Raw genomic sequence first — 19,724 nt, forward strand, 5'->3', positions numbered from 1 at the left:
GCTGCAGGCGCTCTCCAGGCACCATGGTAACATCGCAGCCACAAACCAGCACCTGGGCTGGATGCAGTGTGCTGTGTCCCCACTGTCCCCTTCTTTAGGGCAAGGATTTGAGTCAGGGGTGGTGTCTGAGGGCCCTGTGTGTGCTCAACCCACCGGTGGCAGCCACCACAGGCAGCAGGCAATGGCTTCATCAGAGCCAGCTGTGGCGTTTCACCGCCTCTCACCCCACCTCAGGGCTCCAGTACAGCTCACGATGCTTTCCCAGGCCTTTGAGAAGGGATTATGTCTTCCAGAGACTTGAAGAAAATATAATAAACTTAAAATAGCTACTTCCTTGTGGAATATGCCAACAAGCCCTACTGAAAACCCAGCAGAGTGCAAATTTGCATAAATCTGCATCTATTTCCATCATTTCAGGCTCGCTCAGTAGACCCGCTCTGTGAGGAACAGGTGCCTGACTCCGTGAGCACCTGAGGGAACGGGGCACACCACAAACACCACCGAGACCCCCCTGTGCCACCGCTGCCCCAACCCATGTCAGCGAAGGGCCCCGTCCCCAGGCCACATCCAGCACGGGGCTGGCCCCGGTGCAGGGCGCTCAGCACCCCGTGGAGTCAGACCCCACCTCAGCAGGTGCCACACAAGACCCAGCACCATGGCACCGACAAAACACGTGCCATGTGAACAGAGGTGACACCAGGAGGCCGTGCCTGCGTGGCCGAGCCCTCACGGCGAAGGTTTGCTGCCATTTGCTTCACCACACGGCTGCTTTTATTCAGGGGGGCTCCGCTGCTTGCGGCTGCCCTCCCGGCTGCCCATGCTCAGGGCCTCGCCGTCAGGTCTCAGTCTCGCTGGGGTCGTACAGGGGGTTGAGGTAGAACATCGGCGGGGCCTGGGGAGCCAGCTCCTGCGGCGCCTCCTCCACCGAGCCGGCGTCCAGCGGTTCCTGCAGCAGCAGGGGAAGGAAAAGCGAAGGATGGGGAAGGGAAGCAGCACCCCCAGCAAAACCCACCCAGCACAGAGCCCTGAGCACCCCGTATCCCCAGGCAGGGGCCACTCACCACGTCGAACATGGGGTTGTCGAAGCCTTTGTCACTCACTGGCTCGGGGGAGGCCGCGTCCTCTGCTTGGTCCCGGAGGCGGTGGAGGCGCAGGGGGCACGGCCTGGGGACAGACGTGGTGTCACCCTCAGCACCCCAGCCCCGCAGCTCCCTCCCTGCTCACCCCCAGCAGAAATGCTACTGATACACGAGGCAGGTGGGAACTAGGGGTAAAGGTTTGGGTTATGGTTGAAAGGGGACATTTGTGCCCTGTCCCCGGGGAAGGCTGCACGTTGGGCAGAAAGCAGTGGGCCTGCAGCTCCGGGACCTGCCCGCAGGTAGCCGTGTGGTGCTGGTCGCCTCAGTCACCGCTCACCTTTCCCAGGCTAAAACAAATTGCCACCGAGCTGCCACCTGTTCCCACTGCAATCTCAACAAGCACTAATCACTTTTTATCATTACTTTTACCATGTTATCATTTCATCTCCTTAATCACTACCATTGCTTTCATTAGATTCCTTGTTACTCTTATCCTAAGGGTCCCGGTCCCATGCCAGGTACAAGGCTCCACACGTGTCACCGCAGCCCAGGAGCCCCCCCAGCGTGCTCACATACTGGAATGCTGGGCTCTTTTTGGTGGGAACAAGGTGAATTTGTTGGTTTGCTGGTGGCCAGGACAGCTCTGCTGCATGGAGCCAGACTCCATGTGCAGCCAAAAACGCCCTCATGGGGACTCGGTGGCTGCTGGAAGAAGACATCCAGGGACAGGCTGACCATTAACCCACAAGAGTAGGGAACCCAACCAAAAACACCGCCTCTCTACGTCCCTGCCTCCAAATTCACCGCAGCCCAGCAGGGCAGCCTGGGGGGAGCACCCCCGGGTCACCCCCTCCCCAAAACCCCACCGGGGGATGTTCCCTGCCCTGGAGCCGCCCAGGGACGTGCCGCAGGAGCAGGGCGGCTGGGGACACGGGCTCAGCCCATCTCCGGTAGCTGCACACCCTTCCCCCCCGCTGCTGACAGAGCGGGTTTCGCAGGCCTGTCCGGCGTCCAAGGAAGTGTCAGTGGGATATAAATCATCAAGGAGCAATTACGGGGCTGGGAGTTTTATTTAGAAATTAAACGGAGGCTCTGCTTTATGGCTGGGCAGCGTTATGCCAGCACGTGCCATGCGGCGGGGCAGCGTCCCCGGCCACCTGCTCTGCTGTCAGCCCACGGCACAGCCAGCAGTGGCCCTGGATCCTCATCCCCTGGCAGGTACCAGCGCACTGGGCACACACAGATGCTCTCAATGCCCTCAGCATTATAACGTGTTTGGGGTCAATCCCTGCCACCCGCAGTCAGGGCAGTGGGGCGAGCCATGCTGATAAACCTGTGAATCACCCCTTGCCTCGTTTAATCCATGGGGATGAAATCCAGTCCATGGTGCCTCTCTCCCTGGGGCAGCGAGGTGTGGGGAGCTACAGGCCAAGGTGCTGCAGGCAGCCAGAGCCTGCTGTGGGCACTGCCTGATGCCAAATGTCATGGGGAAGGGGATGGAGACACGGGTGGTGCCCAGCACGCTGCACAGCACGCAGGATGAGCATGCTAGGGGAGAGCTGCGGCTGCTTCCTGGCGCTGCTGTCCCCTCTCAGGGCTGTTTCAGAGCTGTTTTGCATGGCTTTGATGTGGTTTCTATTTAGAAGCTGGGAGCTACAGCTCTCCATCCCCGGCAGGCTGCAGGCAGAAGCCTACAAGGATGGGGAGATCTCCCCAGGCAGCAGGGGCAGCTGTGCCCAGCGGATCCCTCCTGGCCATGGAGGAGGCAGTGGCCACGAAGCTGCCCTTCAGCCACCTCAGACCTTCCTAGCAGCCCTGTCTGGGAGCCAGCAGAGCAGGACACAGCCTGCAGGTCACCAACATCACCTGTACGCTGCTGCAGAAGCCCTGTCCCTACCTCAGCTTTCCCTTTCGGTAGAGAAAGAGGATTCCTCCCAGCACCAGGAGCCCGGAGAGCAGCCCCAGGACCGTCCCTGCTGCGATCCTCCTCGCCACGCGGCTGTCTGCATGCCCACCGAGGGTGCTGCCGGTGGCCACCTCCATTCTGCTGCTCGAAATGCCAAGTGCTGCACCTGGGAAGGAGCAGGAAGAAAGGGGAGAGGGCTGGAGGGGGCGAGCTACCTGCACACTGCCCCAGGACACACAGGGCAGAGGAGCAGGCACAGTAGGGTCACCCATTTTAGCCCCATTCCCTGATAAACAGCTGATAAACAGGTGGGATAAACAGCTGGGTGGGCTTAACCAGGATGGATCTGTGTGGGTGTGGACCCACAGGGCTGTGTGCCTGTCCCCCAGCTGTGATCTACACGCTTTTCTGCCTCTTACACCCACAGTGTTCAGGCCAGAAAACAGCTCTGCAGAGAGGGACCTGGGTCCTGCAGGCACCAGGCTGGCCACGGGCAGGTAAGTGCCCTCGGGGCAAGGATGGGCACAGGTTGAAGCACAAGAAATGGGGAAAAAATAAGTTTTATTTCATGGTGCTCCACTCACCACTATGATTAAAACACTGAAACTTTGGGATAAGCAAGGTTCCCTGAGGAAATGGTGAGAAAAGCTGTGTGTGTGTTGGGCCCTGGTGGGGGTGAGGGGGGTTGTGAGTGCCCCGGGGACGTGTTTTAGGGGATGGCAGGGTTACCGTGCTGTGCTATGTCGCCCACGAGGTCTGTGGCCAGCTGCTGTGCCGCGGTGCCAGCCTGCTCTCCTGCCCCACCATCGACCAGCACGATTTGGATGACGGGCACGGAGCCCCGCGGGAGGAGTCCCAGGAAGGTCTGGGTGCTGTGCACCTTGGAGATGGCCATCTGCACGCCTTCGTACTTGGGCTTTCCAAAACACAAAAGCCACATAAAGCCCGTGAGAGCGCTGGGCAGAAACAAATCCCATCCATAGGCAGCACTGATGGACCAGTGAGGACCACATCTAAATCTTCACGTGAACCCAAGCACAGAGCTGCCATCCCTGCTGCTGCCTTCTCCAGGGGAACCCCCTGCAGCCAGCCTGCAGCTGGCAACATGGCACACCTGAGAGGCCGAATCTGGGAGGAAAAGCCTCCAAAACACTGGGGACCGAGACACCATGCAACGCTGGGACGTACCAGGCTGAGCCAGGCTTGTACCACTCTGTCCTGGTACTTCTGCAGATCAAAATCAGGTGTGAAATCCAGGGTGACAATAGCTCCTGTGTGCCAAAAGCAGACAGACAAGCAGTCACAGCCAAAAACAGAGCGCTGCAGCAGAGGCACAACTCCAGTTGCCCCAGGTGGCACCCAGGGACCCCAACACCTCCAGCCAGCTGGGTCGCACGGGGCTTGGGGAGCGGAGCAGCATCTGAGCAGCGCTGCCCGGAGAAACCTTGCCTCCTTCTCTGGCCTTTTCAGCAGCTGCTTTGGGTGAAAGGCTTTTGTTTGGCGTCGTATTTCCAGCGGGAAGCTCTCCCCTGAAAGCTTTCTCCCGCATACACCCGCGGGAAGCTCTGCTTTTAGCGGGGGCTCAGGGCTGCGGTGCTGCCGGGGCGTTGGAGGGGAGGCACAAAGCAGCGGGTGCTCATGTTCCCTCCGTCGCTGCCCTGCATTCATCAATTCAGATGTTTTCCTCGGGAACAATGCTAGCAAACGTTCGGAGAAATATGAAATTCCCCTAATGGCTTTAAAAGGCTCTGCTTTTAGGAGCGTACCAGGGAAACATATGGTGCCTTTCTAATGAATTCGGTGCGACGCACCAAATGCCCAGGTACAGGCACGTATGAAGCACTGCCCTGCGGTGCCTGCCAGGTAGGTTAACAAATACGTGCCCGCAGCCGAGGGAATGCTCTCACTCTGCATGTTTTTATCTTAAATGATGCGAAACAAACTTGCTGCTTGGAAAGGTGCAAAAAGGGCACGCTTCCTTTGCCTGCTGTGCACTGCACAAGGTGTGACTGCCGCGCTGTGACCCCCGCCGGGACGCTCCGGGCCCCCACTCACCGCAGACCCCGCAGCAGTGGCCGAGGGGCCGCAGGGGGCTCTGGCAGGGCAGCGCCGGGCACCCCGCTGCCCCGAGCAGGGAGGCGCAGATGCGGTGTCCGTCCTGGAGGAGAGCAGGGCAGCGTCAGTCCCTCGTCCCCCTGGTCCTTCCCATGGGGAGGAATCACCCCATTCTCCCAAAACACGTCCCCAAATTTCCCCGGGGGGACTCACCTGAGTGTTCCCGCAGGCGCAGCCGGAGCTGTGGGGGCAGCGGGCGCCTGTCACCTGCAGGGTGCCATTGCCGTGGAACTGCCGTGGGGCCGAGGGGCCCCCCAGGTACTCGGCCCAAGCCTCGGCGCTGCTCAGCTCCTGCCCGGGAGGAGAGCAGGAGGACGATGAGCACCTCCATCACCGCCTCCAGCAGGCAGCCTGCAGCAGCCACACAGCAGGGGAACCCTGCAAATCGCCCGCTCTGGCTTTTCCAGGGGGGGGCAACAGAAAAGTCTTGTCCAATTTATCTTTATTTTTAAAGGACCATAAATAAATCATGAGAATTTTCCCATTCTGCCTCTTTCCGCTGGGCCAGGGAGCTCAGTTTATGTGGTTTTAATTACAGGGGGAAGGGACTGGATAGGAGGTGGTCGCCTTCAAGTCGGGGAACATCAGTGGGCTCGGCTCAGCACATGCAGAGCTGGCCTTCCCAGCCTCGTCCCGCACAGCCACCCACACCCTGCACCCGCTGCCTTCCCCAGGAGGCTCTTCCTGACACATCAAGAGGATTTCTCAGTCCTCGGGGTGAAAATACCCTGCGGGCAGCAAGGAGTGGGCTGGATGGAAAGGGACAGAGTTGTCTTTCATTATAAGGTTGGATTTTGAGAAATACGAGATATACACAAACATACAAAGCGTTTCTCCATCTCATCACTCAGTGGCTGCCTCCACCCCACAGCACTGCAGCTGTCAGGGGGGGTTGGTGGTGCAGGATTGTGCCCCTCAGTGCTGGGGGGGTCCCAGGCATCAGCATCACTCCAGCACCCACCTCAGCATCATCCAGACCCCACAGATGAGCTCCATCGGGGCTCTGGCGCTGGCGGCTTGCGGGTTTCCTGATGCCTGGCCCCGAAATGGCTGATCCCAGGCAGCACAGCAGCAGAAATAATAAATCACTTGCGAGATGTCTACTGCATCTCCCACTTCTGGAGGCAGCGCCTGTGTGCTGCCGCAGAGGCTGTGATCTTCAGCTCCTCCGAGCGCGAGGGACGGGGATTGGCATCTGCCTGGCCCGGAGCGCAGCAGGCTGCGGGCGTTCCTATAATTATCCCCCCGATCAATTAGAGAGCGGCACGGAGCCAAAGCTGGGAGACAACTGTCAGCCCGCGGGGCACATCCAGGCTGCGGGTGGGAGGCGGGCGTCCCGGGGGGCTCTGAGCACAGCGGTGGCAGACACGTGCCTGGGCCAGAGGCAGCCCCTTGGTGGCACAGTGGGGAGAAAAAAATCTCCAAAGCCCTGGATCATCCGCTGCCTGGTGCTGCACCTCCCTGGGGATGCGGTGAGGAGGTGCTGAGGACGTTCCCCCCAGCTCCTCGTTACCTGTCCCATGAGTGAGATGCTCCGGAGACGGATCACTGGCTGCGACGAGTCGAGGTTGACACGGAAGGAGGTCTCGGGCTGGAAGATAACATCGTCGTACTGGCACGGGACTCGCTCCTCGTCCACCGAGAAGATGCGCCCGGCTGGCTCCTGGCCCCCAGCGGGGGACACATCCTGCCACAGCGCGGGGTCGAACCAGGAGCGCTGCTCGGCGTCGGCAAACCTCAGCACCGCGCCTGGAATGAGCGAGAGGAGAGGTGGAGAGGTGGAGTTACCCGACCCCCTGCCTCTGGGTGGGTAAAAGTGGTGGGAAAACAGCCACCAAGCCTGAAACACAGCTGAATTGGGTAAAAATGAGTGTGATAATTCATGTCCTTGATCCTAAGCAAACTGGCAGAGCGGCAGAAGGATGCCCAGCCCTGTTCCCCTCAGTGGATAACCCCAAAACCAGAGCACCACCCTGCCGTTAGCCATGTCCCTGCTGGCCATGCCGTGCCCCGCTCCTGCTCTCCCTTCCCCAGCAGCTGAACCTCCACCAGCTCAGCTCACACGTGGGGATTCAGTGCCTGCAGCGTGTGCCTTCACTCTGAAGCTGTGCTGCCAGGAATTCACTTGGGAAAGTGGCCCCAAAACACCCACTGCTTCCCTGGGAGCATCCTGCGGCCGGCAGCCAAAGCCTCGTGCAAGGCAGAGGTCGCTTTCAGAGCAGCTCTGATTCTGGGTGAAAAGTCCCCATCTCTGGGGCAAGCAGCATCGGGGCAAACAAGTGGCGCTGCCCAACCCAAACCTCTACCTCGCTCGCTGTGGTCTGAGAGCCACGGGAGGCAGCGGGATGTCCGAGAAACCCCCACGGATGCCTGTGGGGCCCAAATGGCCACGGCTCGGTGCTGGGAGGCCCGGGTATGCAGCTGGTAACCGGTTTCCTTTAGAACCGCCGTGGCAAAGCAGAACGAGGGCTTTGATGTGGCTGCATGCTTAATAGGCAGGGTGAAACACAAACAGCATTCACCTCTCCGCTCCGACTTCAAAGAGCCCCCCGGGATAATTACTGGTTGAGCAGACAGGTGATGGAGCAGGAGAAACGAGGCGCGGCGTGAGGGAAGCCATCAAAGGGCAGGGATTCAGCGGGGGTGAATCACCCCACCACCAGGTGGGACAGCAGAGGCCGTGGTAGTGCTGCTGCCACTGAATTCATGTAGCCGAGCATGCGTTGCTTGGGCAGCCAGCCCGGCACGAGGTACCTGAGCCACATCCTGCGTCCCAGCTGCCGTCAAAAGCCGCGAAGCCGGCGCCAGGTGCCAGGAGGAGCTCTCCGTTCAGGGGGAGGAACTGGAGGAAGGGATTAAAACAAGAAAAGAGGAAAAGCCAGGTTAGATTTCCACGGCTCCCTCTTCCCCTGGCACACACAAACACTCCCAGCGGCTCCAAAATGGCTTCGTAAATGCCATGCAAAACCCAAATCCTGCCTGCAAGCGCCCAGAGGGGGCACAACAGTGAGCTCCCTATGGCTGCCGGCTGGGCAGCGGGTTTATTAAAGGTTTAAAAACAAAACAAAACAAAACAAAACAAAAAACAAACAAACAACAAAAAAAAAAAACAGTGGGTTTATTAAAAGATAAGAGTTTATAAAGATGCACTACTAAGCGACCGACTCACTCGCAGCGCGCCGCTTATTCAGCCCAGCTCGCCTCATTTTCCATGCACAGCTTGCCAGAGGAAAAGCTGGGTTTTCCCCCAGCATTTCCATGCGTCAAGGGCTGAGTCATGTGCGAGGCTCTGCCCTCCTGCAGCTCAGGCCGTGGGGACGCAGCATCGCTCCCACCAGCCGCTGGGAGCCCGCGGGGCCGCGCCGTGCCTCTGCAGCGGGCCCTGCGCTGGGGGAGAGGCACGTGAGATGGGATGTTGGGGTTTCATCTGCTTAATTGGCCTGTAAATATGCAGGGGGTTGGAGAAAGCGAGACCTGGGACAGATGGCAGCGGGTGGCTGTGACAGATCTCTGTCCTGGGGGAGGCTTCGCCCGCGGGTGCTCGCAGCACAGAGCTGGGGGGCTCTGGGCTCCTCCTGCCCCGAGGATATTTGCCCACGGGTGCTGCTCCATGAGACCACGGGACGGGTAGTGCCTAACCAGGAGCTGCACCACCGTGTCCTCCAAACCTCTTCACTCTTGAGGAAAGCCAATTTTTCCAGCACGGAGAGAGGCTGAAAGGTCTGCCAGGATGAGAATGGCAGCGTGCCCTCTGCCTGCAGACGCAGAAGCTGTGTCTGGTGACATTTTGAGGGACTTGGCCTGCTTTGAGCTGGCCAAGCTCTGTGCTAGCAGCCTCCTTTACCAGGCCAAGCACTGGGCTTGTTTTCCATGAGCCTGCGGGCTGCAGCCCTGCATGACTGTGCCGAGCGGGCCAGGAGGTGTCTGACCCCCAGCAGCTTGTCACCAGCTGGTCCCTGGTCTCTTTCCCTGGCTGCAGAAGGCAATGTTGTTGAGTTTTGCTGCTAGGTTGAGACCACCAGGTTGGGAAGTCCCATCTCTGCCCCCTGCCTGGTGGACATCTCTGTCCCCAGGGAGGTTTCCGAGCACTTTGACCACGGCTGTGGCTCAGAGCACCCCAAATACCCCAAGGTGGCCACGGGTTGGTTTGTTCAGAGCATCACAAATTAAGGAGGGGGAGAAAAAAGCTGCAAAGGCAGCACTCAGACGAGTGTGTCTGTACATTTGTAATCTGCATTACTCACACTGCTCCCGGGAGTGATGCGAGAGCATTTTGTACATGCATTACACCCACAGCAAAGGAAGGCAGCCTGGTAAGGACCTCGGCTGGTTGCAGATCCACACACACAAACCCAGTGACCCGCCAGGTCCAACATCACATCCCCTTGCACATGAGAAAACGCAAGAAGAGCCCTGCACTTTCGCTTCCCAGCAGGAGTTCCCACAGCAGCAGCTGCATCTACGTCTCGTTGCCCAGCACTGCAGAGGTGTCGTGCACCCACCCCTGCCAGCCTCGTGGGCAGGCAGCAACAGGGCCACTGCTGCTGGCAGCAGAGCTGGGCAAACCCTCCCCAGGGGCACGCGCTGCTGCCCAGAGCATCTCGGTTTGCCAACGCTTTGCACTTTGTCTCTCCCCAGCAGAGCAAAGAGTTAAGCAGCTCGGCTCACTGCAGAGGCCGAGTGGAGACGCTGGTTGGGCAGTGGCTTTCTGCATTTGGGAGTTTGTATAGGAATTACATATAGGCTGGGCCCCTCTCCAAGTACATTTTGAACTGAGCAATGACATGTACCAAAGGAGCAGAGCCAAAAAGCTGGCAGTTTCATCTGTTTTCCTCGGCTCCTGCCAACCCGTACTCCGGGGCCGTTAATACCACGAGCCTGGAGTCCCACTGGTTACTTCCCAGCCCTGACACTGGGAATGGCTCATCTCCCTGGTCTCCATTATCAGATGTAACGACAACTGAAACACAGCCATCATTTTTCTCATCAAAGTCAGAAAAAAAGACCCAAAAAGATGACAGGATAGACCCCACCTCGCTCTCAGCCATGACCTGCGCCATGCCAGCACTGTGCCATGGCACGAGGCGCAGTCCTGCTGCCCCAGCACGTCGGGGAGAACAACACCAACTGCTGAGGTGCAAAAGGGAGGCAAGGGGAAGGCAGGGCAGGAGCCACATCCCCGCATGTCCCTCCTGCAGAATGACCTGAAACTGTTCCAACCCAAAGGCAAAGGCCCGAGAGGGCAGCTTTGGAGATGTGCTGGTTGTACCCAGCCTCTGGCGCGTCCCGGCAGTGCTCTGGCAATGAGCATGGGGTTGAGGTGAGCACGGGAGCAGTGCCGCGTCCATCAGCACAGGGAAAAGGGGACGCATCTGCCAGGGGGAAAGGCAGGAGGGCAGGCAGCCTCTGGTGCCTTCCTGCCGCTGCCTGTGGATGGGAAATGCGGGGGTTTTCCCCCTGCCCTCGGGGGCCCTGAGTGCCGCCAGGTGTGCGGGCTGTTGGGTGGGATCCAGCAGCGAGGCACGGGGCCAGATTCATCCACAGGTAAATCCCGGGGATGGCCCTGGAGAGCTGCCAGGGCTCCGCTCGCCGCGGGGTTGTTTTGTTTTGTCAGGGGCTTCCTTTGTGTCCTCTCCTGCCCGGATGAAGCTCACACCTGCATCCTCCAGCTCGCTTCCAAGCCCGGTGCTGCTGTGTCCATCCTGACCCCGCTCTTTCCCCTGCTCCTGCACCTGGAGCATCCCAGCACCACTGGCCACTTTTCCTGGCCAGCTCCTGGCCCATGTGTGGCTGCTGCCCGGGGGGCTCCGAGCCTCCCTGGGCAGAAATGGGGTGTCCTGGTGCCTGGGCAGAGGGACGAGGGGACACGGGGAGCATCCTCACTGTTTTGCCCAAGAAGTGAGGGCAGGGACACAGCTCCCATGCCAAGCAGCCGGTCTGTGAAACGTTCGCACCTGCGGGAGTGCAAGTCAGGCTAAGACACTTGAGCTATGGCTGCAGACTGCAAACAGAGGCTTAGAGCTATTTACAAATCTACTCGGGATTAGTTCAGCTCATTTTTCTGAGCTCCTCTCCTCACCCAAGGTCAGAGAGAGACGGAAGGCGGCTGGAGCTGCTCGCCGAGGGACGGAGGCGCGGAGCCAGAGCTGCCCCAGCACCCCCTCAGCCCGCGAGCCCCCGGGGTGCTGGCACGCTGCGCTGCTCACCGCGGGCTTTGCAGCTCCCTCCTGCTGCAAACGAGCCTGCAAGGAACAGATAAACGCAGGGAGGTGTCAGCATGAAGGGCTGCAAAAAGCTGCTTCGCTGCACCCCTTCCTCAGGCAGCTCCTCCGCAGGCACGCTGCTGGGGAGCAGCCTGCAGGGGCTGGGCTTGTAATTAAGTGTCCTCACACACTCACACACACACACTCCCATAAATTTTTTACCTTCATCTCGGGAAAAGAGAACCCGTTCCCTTGTCTGGGTCTCGTTAACCTGCGTTGCCGCGCTTTCGGAAGCAGGGGGAGGGGAGCGCGGGTGCGTGGGCCGAGCACAACCCATTGCAATTCATTAGAGCCGGCGCCCCTGGAGAGCAATTGGCATTTCGAGATCAATCTCTGCCAGGAACCAAGCAGGAGCATCCTGCAGCAAAGCCGAGTACATTCTGCTCTCACAATTAGGCAGCTAAAAATAAAACGCCGGGAGATGAGGGCCTGCTTGGACCCCGGCTCCTGACCCTCCCTGGGGGTTAGGGCCCCGGAGGGGTGGGCAGGGACAAGGTTTGGGCAACTGGACCTCAGAGGTTGTGGGATGGGCGCTGGGACACAGCTCGGGTGTGAGCCCACTCTGCGGGCAGCAAGGTCCCCGGGGGACAATCCCACCCCATCAGCTCCCTACAGCTCGGGGTGGGGACGGGGAGGCAATGGGGTGCGATGAGCGGCCACCAGCTGGGTGCAGGCGTTGTGCTAACCGGGCAGGGGGCTCTGGGGGCTGAAGGCACCGGAGATGCCCAGGACATTGGGGTTTCCCCCTCAAGCAGGGAGCAGCAGGGAGCAGAAGGTGATGTTCACACTTCGGCCTGACCCCGAGACCACAGGAGGCTGCGCTGCCCACGTGGCTGAACCTGACTCCTGGCCCCCAAAATAGCAAGTGGCATCATCCCTGACCCCGCGCGCCGGCCCCGGCCCCGGCTGGGGCACGCACTGCTCGAGGGCCCGCGCGGGCTGGGGAACGCCGTGCCCGGCTTTCCCGCGGGCATTGCAGAGCCTGCAGCCCTTCAGGGCCAAAAACAGGGCCAGCACCCAGGGGTGCAGCTGCACCCGGGTCACAGCACCCGCTGCGAGGCACAGGAGCAGCCCCACAGCCACAGGCAGGGCAGGGGGTGCTGGCTCTGGGCCCCCTGCCCCTTGCCGGGTCCTGGGGTTTCGATGCCTTGCTGGCACATCAGGCATTGCTTCCCCAAGCACCTCCGTCCTTTTTTTTTTTTCAGATTTACCCTCAGGCACCTCTGGAAGCCTGCTAAATACTTATCTGCATCTTTAGGCAGCTAAAGACCATAGAAAATCCAGCCTAATAGTGATGGTTACGCTTCAAAGTCACTTAGGCTTAAGCTGGATTTGGATTTAGCGTGGAGCTGAGGTAGAGACCCGCTCTAACCTTCAGAGCAAAGGGACAAATGGGACAGCGAGGGGGCCTCCCTTGATGCTGGGGAGGTGGGCTTGGTGGGTTCATGTCCCTGCAGCCCCAACCTGACCCCGACAGCTCCGGGGGGCTGCGGGGCGCTGGGCGGGGGCTGGGGGCTGCAGCTCGGCCCGGAGAAGAGGAGCAGCGAGCGCACGGCTCCACCAGCCCTGCACCAGCCCCAGCATCTCCTCCCCTGCGCAGTCAGCACCGTCCTCATGAAAGTCAATGAGAGCCGAGCCCCTTCCCTGGCCACGAATTCCCTCCTGTGATGCTATAGCAGGCACCGCTCGCCTGTTTCTTTATTTTTTATTTTGGCCAAAGGCTGTATAGCATCTCCATGGCGACCCCAAAGCTTAATGTATTCCTGCTGATTTAAGTGATTAATTCTGCGGCGCGGCGAGGCCGGCATCCGAGCAGGTGCAGCCCTGCCTGGCTGCGAAAAGCCTCGAAACCAATTTGCTTCCGAACGACCCCGCTGCCAAATTTCACGCCATCCCCACAAGCGGCCGGGCAGCTCAGGTGCTGCATTTCGGCTTCTTAAAAATCCCTCGTCTTGGCAACCCCCTTATCACCTGGTGAGCACGGAGCACGGCAGCCAGAGGGAGATGGTGGAGGTGAAATTACAAAATTGAATAGCCAGGTTTGGGAACTCGATGGGACAGCTCACTGCAAACGGGGATGCTTCGAGGAGGATGGAGCTGCGTGCTGGGAAGCCGTGCGATGCTGTCAGCTGCCCAGCAGCAGCTATTGCAAAGGGCTCGAAACCCCCACCGGAGCCTGGCCTGGTGCTGGGGGAGGATTTTGGGGCCACTCGCCCCCAGCTCTACCTGGAAACCTCCAGCCAAGCACCAGGCAGAGGTCAGCGGGGCTCTGGTGCCGCAGGTGGGATGGTTGGTGTGACGCCGGCCTCTCGCCTTTGTTCCCAGCGCATGGCCAGCCCTGGGTCTTTTTAATTTCGGCTCTTTAGCTTGTTTTTGAAAGGCTAATGCTGTAATGAATAATGCTGCTTTGCAATTATGCACTTCGCAGTCCTCTGATGAAAGTACTTTAGAAATATTATACATTCATCTGTAAGTAAAATAAAATCTACTGGAGTGATATTTTGCTCTTTTCTTCTCTGGGTAAATTCCACCTCATTTATTACATTACATTTGTTCGTATTTCCCAAGTACATTCCTTCCTTCCAAAATTCATATGTAAAATGCCACGTAAATAGAGTAACTCCTCCAAATATTTGTAGAGGGATTAAACGTGGCGTGTGGCGTTATTAAAGCATCAAAACTATTAGCGGGGTAGACAGCCCGCACAAATTACGCGACGTAAATTTCAAGGGCTCGTGCAGAATTAATGGCTGAGAAAAGAGCAAAATCCTGGGTTTTTGCTGAGCCTAAAGCCCAGAGAGAAAACTCTGCCGTGGCCACGTCCCGTTTGGTGGGACGCCCCAGCTGGGCTGGCTGCGGGTGTCGGGATGGGCTTCTCTGCATCACAGCTCAGCGTCGTGCCCGTCTCACCGCCTCCAGGACAAGAGTGCCCAAGAAAAATAGGGAAAGCGATGGCATTTGAAAGGAAATTTCTCGAGCAACATTTGGGGATTTCCCCGAATGGCCTGTTTTCATTTCAAAGTGTTTTCCTGTCAGCTTCACTTAGCCTCAGCCCAGGGCTAGTGTCTGCTCTGCACCAGCCGCGCCGTCAGCCGGTGCTTCCCGAGCAGGCTGCTGCAAGGAGCTCAGCGGACAGGGCTTTTTTTTTCCTTCCTTTTGGGAAAGAAAACTTAATTTCTTCCAATGGGTTTTTGGGACATTTCACCCCCTACTCCCCCAGATGAAAATAAATAAATGAATAAACATGGAAATGGGCTTTTTGCTCCAGGCTTTCTGCACGGAGGAGCTCAGGATACTGGAGCTGCTGCCCCAGATGAGATTTCTCCGTGGGTCAGACCAGACCAGTGCCCCCCACCATCCCCCGTGGCACGCTGCTCACCATCTCTGTCACCACGTGGGGAGACCCGACAAACACCGAGAGCACCTGGAAGGAAAGAGAGAAATAAAAATGAGTCTCGGGGCGCTTTCCATGGGCAGGTAAAGGGCTTGCCAAATGCCCAATGTCATTTTGCAAATAAATACATAAAATAAAAAGAAAAAACTCAGCACTGATACCTTGTTCTTCTCAAAATGAATCACGTCGCTGGCACACGGGACCCGCTCTTTATCCCAGTTGGACGCGGTTTCAAAATTGGTGTTGGGAATCCACTGCTTGTAGGCAGCCCTGGCAGCAGCTGGGAGGAGCAGGGAAGCAAATGTGACCCGGGACCGCTGGGGAGATGTCCCAGCGAGGGCCAGGCCCTCAGAGGGTGTCGCAGCCCCTGGTTCTCCCACGGTGGATGCAGGGACGGGGTTTGCAGCCCAGCTCGGTGCTGTGCCCACCGCCCTGGGCAGCCTGCCCCAGTGCCCAGCACCACGGGATGCTCTATGGGATGCTTCGACCTTTTCAAGCTGGATCTGGGGATTTTCTGCCCATTTTCAGCCTCTGTGTGACTGCAGGTCCGCAGCCCCACTCCTCCTGCCCCTGCCTCCTCTGCAAAAGGGATTTTTTTTTTTTGGCTGAGTGATATTTTTTTACCCAGCCAGGAAGAAATACAAATAAGAGAGAGGTACTTTACACAAGAGACAAGGCAGTGAAGGCCTGCAGGCAGCGGGTAAGGATGATATATACCACCTGGTACCTAAGCATTCAATTCCTTGTTTTCTGGTGCCTTTAGGGCCCCAACCCATGAGGCGTTAATAAAATACAGAGCCCCTGGCCTTGGTGGTTCCAGGAGGTGAGCGCACGGAGCCAGCAGGGCCAGGAGGAGAGGGCAAGAGGAGAAGGGGGATTTGGTACGGCAAGTAGCACAAAATATTGGCTGGTTTCATATATTTGGTGGGGATTTGCTTGTGTCCCAGTGCCTGAGGTCCCACCAGGCTGGGTGTCCCCCAGCAGCTGTCCCCATGGGCTGCCAGGCCCCTGGTGGTGTCGCTCACACCACCCACAGGGAGGGCCCCGCTCGCTGAGCTGCAGGAGGTTGGTTTCCACCCTAATCCCCTCTGTTTGTACAAGAGCTCCGGGAGCATCTGCCTGCCAGCCTGACATTTCCCAGGCTTGGCTGGGAAATTCGCATTCACCTGGAGATGATTCTCAACAGCCTGAATTAAATGGCTTCGGGAAAGTGATTTATGAGACAGCAAGGAGGGGAAGAAAAAAAAAAAAAAAAGTAAAATAAAAAACCTTTGCTCTTAATAGGGTTTAATAGGGTTCATCTTTTCCTTAGGAAAAGGGAAAAAATAACAGCACTACGGGGTACATACAGAGTAGGTGGTGGAGGGGAGTGGGCAGAGGAGGGGCAGGAGCATGGTTTGGGGCTGGAGGTGGGGTGGGGAGGGACCGAGGGGCCACCGGGACCCCAGCTCGGAGGGGAGGGGTCTGGATGGCTGTGTCTGGTGGGGAAGGTGTGCTGCACAGCCCTGCTAGTCCCAGCGACCAGGAGGAGAGCTGGCTGGTTGTGCTAAGGAGGCTCTGCAGAGGCTTTATCAGTGTGTAATGATCACCTTCGGAGCATAATTGCAGACTTGCACTGGCTGGCTCTGCCAGGGGCTCTGCCGAGACCATTTATTGTACATAGCCATGGCCGGATGAGGAGGAAAAAATATGTTTTTAACCTGAATGGAAGGCGTAATGCACTAGCAGGCACCGGAGTGTGGGCACGAGCAGCTGGGGCAGGAGGGGAGCAGAGGGGCAGGAGTCACATCTTCCAGCTGCCTCAGCACGGGTGGGAGATGTCCTGAGACACAGCACGGAAACTTTCCTTCCTGGCAGTCAAAGGAAGGTAAGGGCAGATCTGAGGTCCTCGCTGGCTTGGAGTCAAAAAGAGCTTAAGGAAGGAAAAAGCCCCCAGATAGCCACTGCAAGCTGCTCTGTCCGTGCTAGGGACCTGTGTCCTTCCCACCCCAAAAAGCTGGGTTAAAGCCATGGCAGGAAGGCTCTGCCAGCCCCACGGCACACACACCTCATGTTCCCACAGCTGTGAGGTGTTTTGTGGAGCGAGCCCGGGCTCTGTGTGCCTGCCCGGCACGCTGCCCACCGTGGGGCCGGGGCTGTGGGGCCGCAGAGGTTAAGCTGGTCCCGCACAACCCTCTTTTCCCCATACAGCTGTGCTGACGCATTCCTGCACCCTCCGCAGCCTGGGAAATATCAGCGTGCTATTTAATCAGCCTCGTCTCCAGGGAAGCGCAGTCCTTGAACATCAAAGCGACATGCATATGCAACAGAAAATGGATCCTGCAGTGCGGAGCTGCTGGCTTCGAGCGGGAGCAGGAAAACCTGAGCTGCAGAGGTGCAGCGAGTGCCACACGCAAACAGCAGCCTGGGCTCCCAGGCTGGTTCTCCTTCCTCCTCTTTGTCCAGCTGGAAATACATTTTGCTCTTTGCATTACAAACACACTGCGAGTGACACTGCAGCTCTGCTCCGAAACAGGATTGCTCAAGGACACCTGAAAATGGGGGAATCATCCCTCAGCCAGCCCTTCTCTACATGCAGCCAGGCCCTGGGTGTACTCACCAAGGAGCTGCAGCACACCGAGGAGGAACAGCAGGCTCCCCATGGCACTGCTGGCTGCTGCTGCTCACATCCACGGCCCTGCCCGGCCGGACCTTGGACTGCACCAGGCACGTGATGGGCTCAGCCCGCGGGAGGCTGCAGGGCGCGCAGCGCTGCGGGAGGCAGCCTTCCCCCAGCCCCAACCACAGCCTCGGCCACCCCGGGAGCCAGTTTGCTCTCGGCTCCTCTCCCAGGCTCCTCATTTTCACAGCATCCCCAAGGGAGCCTGGAAGAGCCGCTAGGGAGCAAGGCGAGGAGGCGAGAGCAGTGGTGGTGGCTTCTGGAGGGGGGCTGAGAGCAAACTCACCCCATGCACTTCCAGTTCCCCCCCCCCCTTGCAGAACCCCGTCATTACCATAATGGTCTCCGTGTATTTTCAATTAGCTCCCTTGGAAGAGAGCAGCTTCCAGCAACAACTTGTAATTGCACTTTGGCCACCAGCTGACTCGCTCATTACCTGGCGCGCACCGCGCAGCCCCACGCTGCTTTTGTTGAGGCTGCCGGGGGTCGAAGGTGGCGGCGGCGCCAGCACAGGAGGAGGAGGAGGAGGACAAAGGTCCCCACCATCCCCAGTGCCCCCACTGCCCCTGAAAACTGTCATTTTAAGGAGTCTCAGAGCCTGTGGATGGGTGTTTTCTCCTCCATTCATGTCCCCATGTCCCTGTCCCCACTGGTGCCACAAACACCGCCTGCTGACTCGCCAAGCGAAGAAGCTCTCGAGCAGCAGCTCCCAGCCTGGGCACCAGCCCAAACGCAGTCAGCACTTTCCACGCAGGCAGGGAGCTGGATGCCAGGAGATGTCCTCGAGGTGAAAGGCTCCCACACTCATTACCGCTCACAAATCACTCCCTGGGGATCGCTGGGTGATTGCTGGCTGCGCTGAAATCTGTACTCTAACGGGCAAAAAAAAATAAAAAAATTAATCAGCGATGCTCAGCAGGAACAGCTTGAAGAAAGGTCCACAGCGCGCAGAGGGCAGGGCACACGCTTGTCCATGGCCTCAGCATCCCTTGGCGTGTCTGAGAAAGACAGGAGAGGAGAAACCACTCAGTCCCCATGCAGAGAGAGGTGCCATGAGACATCAAGGCCGGGTGGGGTGAGCCTCCCCTCGCACACAGTCTGGGTTCACACATCCCTGATTTTGCTTTCTGTGTCCTGTTTTCACTCAGCTCTCAGGCAGAGATCTGGGAAATTTTGCCTGACAAGGGACAGGCCCCACTCCTGCTGCTCTGGTAGGATGGGGAAGGGCAATTACAGGAATCCGAGCAACCCCCTGGTATTGGGACAGCTGCAATGTGGCTACAACATGACTCCAGGAGGAACACAGAGCATTTGCACCCCTCTGCCCCAGCTCGTGCTGCTGCTGTATCACCACGACGCAGCTGTGCCCAAGGAGCAGGCAGTGCACCAGGAGGCGCTGAATGAGGGCGAGGCTGGGGTCAGGCAGAGGCACAGAGAGAGGAACAAAGATAAAAGGAAGCAGAGATCGATCTCCAGAAATGAAAGCTGCTGCCCCAGCCCAGAGATTAGCACATTTACTCCTTGCTGCCTGCCAGTGCAAGTGCTAACTGCCTGTGATCATCGCCGCTCTTGTGAGACCCCCGCCTGGAGCACTGTGCTCAGCTCTGGGGCCCCAGCATAAGAGAGACATCGACCTGTTAGAGCAGGTCCAGAGGAGGCCACGAGGATGATCAGGGGCTGGAGCACCTCTTCTAAAGAGAGGCTGAGAGAGCTGGGTTATTTAGCCTGGAGAAAAGAAGGCTCCAGGGAGACCTTATAACAGCCTTCCAGTACCTAAATGGGGCCTACAGGAAAGCTGGGGAGGGACTCTTTGTCAGGGACTGGAGTGACAGGACAAAGGGAAATGGCTTTAAATTCAATGGGGGTAGGTTTAGATCAGCTATAAGGAAGAAATTCTTCACTCAGAGGGTGGTGAGGCACTGGCACAGGCTGCCCAGAGAAGCTGTGGCTGCCCCATCCCTGGAGGTGCTCAAGGCCAGGCTGAATGGGGCTTTGGGCAACCAGGGCTGGTGGGAGGTGTCCCTGCCCATGGCAGGGGGGTGGAACTGGGTGGGCTTTAAGGTCCCTTCCAACCCAAACCGCTCTGTGATTCTGTGGTGCTGCAGGGACGCTGAGCACTGCAGAATGGCAAGCCACACACAGCAGATGCTCGATTTACCCAGCACTGAATTATAAACTGGTATCAGAGCCAGAGGTACCAGTCACTTTAGTCATTAAACCCAGTGCCTCTCTGAATTCCCCTGCTGTACAACCACATCTCTTCTTGCAGTTTACAAGCGATTGCCTGTAGCAGAAATAAGAAACACAG

General features: G+C 58.3%; 1 protein-coding gene across 1 annotated transcript; it reads right to left on the minus strand.

The window, feature by feature from the left end:
• Positions 1–735: 735 nt before the first annotated feature.
• On the minus strand, positions 736–17,420 carry AMN (amnion associated transmembrane protein). The gene is made up of 12 exons (XM_082760829.1): positions 17,357–17,420; positions 14,919–15,037; positions 14,743–14,787; positions 7,855–7,942; positions 6,614–6,849; positions 5,254–5,391; positions 5,041–5,143; positions 4,174–4,256; positions 3,715–3,901; positions 2,977–3,151; positions 1,062–1,164; positions 736–946 (listed from the first exon to the last, which is right to left on the minus strand). The coding sequence occupies exons 1-12, from the start codon at positions 17,397–17,399 to the stop codon at positions 836–838; spliced, it is 1,431 nt and encodes a 476-aa protein (XP_082616955.1). The 5' UTR covers positions 17,400–17,420; the 3' UTR covers positions 736–835.
• Between the last annotated feature and the right edge of the window lie 2,304 nt (positions 17,421–19,724).

The sequence above is a fragment of the Aythya marila genome (genome assembly GCF_965140915.1).
Source record: "Aythya marila genome assembly, chromosome: 5".
In the NCBI taxonomy this organism is placed as follows: domain Eukaryota; kingdom Metazoa; phylum Chordata; class Aves; order Anseriformes; family Anatidae; genus Aythya; species Aythya marila.